This window comes from Orycteropus afer, unplaced genomic scaffold, assembly GCF_000298275.1.
Source record: "Orycteropus afer afer isolate SDZICR_OR568_19922 unplaced genomic scaffold, OryAfe1.0 scaffold00946, whole genome shotgun sequence".
Classification (NCBI taxonomy): Eukaryota; Metazoa; Chordata; class Mammalia; order Tubulidentata; family Orycteropodidae; genus Orycteropus; species Orycteropus afer.
The window spans coordinates 78807-80529 of record NW_006922533.1 but is presented as its reverse complement, the minus strand read 5'-3'; the positions used below and the strand labels follow the sequence as shown (position 1 = coordinate 80529).

Below are 1723 nucleotides of genomic sequence, written 5' to 3'. Positions count from 1 at the left end.
ATGATGGGCTCGAGTATAGCAGGGATTGTGGGGCTGGCGCAGGATCGGGCAGTGTTTTGTTCTGCTGTGCATGGGGTCGCTATGAGTCGGAAACGACTCCACGGCACTTAACAACAACAACAACAACAAAGGAGCTCTGGTAGCCTAGTGCCTAAGGCATTTGACTGCTAACTAGAAGGCTGCTGGTTCAAATCCACCAGGAAGGAAGACTGGACCATCTACTTCCATAGAGATACCACCTCAGAAACCCAAAGAGGGGTCGCTATGAGTCAGAATTGACTCGATGGCAATGAGTTTGGTTTTTGGAGGCCCCACTAACAATCCGTGTCCTGGCACTCTAGAAGTACCGGTTATTTTCCAAAGTCACTTCCCAGGAAGACCCAGCCTCCCTCACGCACCCTCCTTGGAGCGCAGGCGTAGTGTGGCGCCGGCCCGCCGTACCAGCGCTGCCACGTGGGCCGCAGCTCGGGCCGCCAGGGGGCGCGCGTCCAGCCGCGTCAGAAGCTGCCGGGCGCTGGGGCTTGCTGGCAGACGGAGGCCGCGGCCTGCGAGGGTTGGGGGAACAGGTCAGCGCCACCACGAACACCCTTCCAAATGTCCGAAGACCTAGACATGCCCCCTCGAGATTCCCGACCACTCTCTCCATAGGGTGAAGGTCACTGACTGCCACTCAACATCTCCGAGACCCTCGACCTTCCCGGGTATGCCAATGGACCCCCCTCCCCCACAATATCCCTGGAGATAGCTATTTGACTGCAGTATTCCGGGACATCTCGGACAACTCTATGAGTATCTCCAACTGCCCCACATACTTGGGACCTCAACTGTTCCCTAATAAACTAAGGTTCCAGACTGTTCCCCACAACGCCTCTGGGGACACTGACTCCTCCAGATATCCCAAGAGCACATTCTGTGTCCCATACCTCCTGGGCCCTGGTTCTCCATCCAGGTATCCTAGGGAACTCGAGCTACCCCCTCATAAATTTTCTCAGAGGCCCCCTTTCTCCAGGTAGCCCACATAACTCCAGATTCCCTCTCTGCACATATCCCTTAGAGGTCCGGAGCTACCGGCAACCCCCACCCCTAATTCACAGCCCTCCCTGATTGCTCAGTTGTCCCCAGTGATCCTGAGCAACAACACCCCCTCCATCTCCACAAGGACTCCTGAGAGTCCCCGGGTCTAGGGCGCAGCCCCTCCGTGGGGGTGGAGGTGGGTAGTAGGTCTTGCGCCCAGCCCCCCTCGCTGGGCTCCTAGCACCGCCGCTGCTAGGGCGCCTGAGCTGCTCTGTTTACAACCTGCAGGAAGAAAAAGGTGAGGAGCAGAGAGGCGGGGTGAAGGGTGTCAGGGACCGCGCTCCTTTCCTTGCTCTCCGCCTCCCCCCATACCTCCTTTACTCCCCATAGGGTCCACAGCGCCCCCCGCACGCGCTTCCATGGCCAGGAGTCTGCCGAATGAACGAAAGCCAGGTAGCAACGCAGTTTGAGCGCCCGGGCTTGCTTACCTGGCGACCCGCCCAGGCCCAAACACTGCTGAGCCTGGCTGGTCCCGTGCTGGCGCTCTGACCCACTGAGATGACCTATTTGGCAGCTAGCATAGAGCTCGCTGTGCTATGTGAGCGGGCAGGAGCTCATGGCCTTGCCTTGCCTTAGGAATTGCCTCTGTTTTCTGGCGACCCCAGGGCTAGGCTTCTCATTCCACTGAGATGTTGTTTTCCCACACATA

The 1723-nt window shown here is 58.4% G+C and overlaps 1 protein-coding gene across 1 annotated transcript in view; it reads right to left on the bottom strand.

The window, feature by feature from the left end:
* MAGIX (MAGI family member, X-linked) overlaps window positions 1-1435 on the bottom strand; it is a 7984-nt gene extending 6549 nt beyond the window's left edge. The window contains exons 1-2 of the mRNA XM_007958364.1: window positions 1387-1435; window positions 399-545 (exon numbers count right to left, since the gene is read on the bottom strand). Of these exons, the coding sequence (XP_007956555.1) occupies window positions 399-545; window positions 1387-1435 (196 nt within the window). The remainder of the gene's footprint in view (window positions 1-398; window positions 546-1386) is intronic.
* Window positions 1436-1723: the final 288 nt, after the last annotated feature.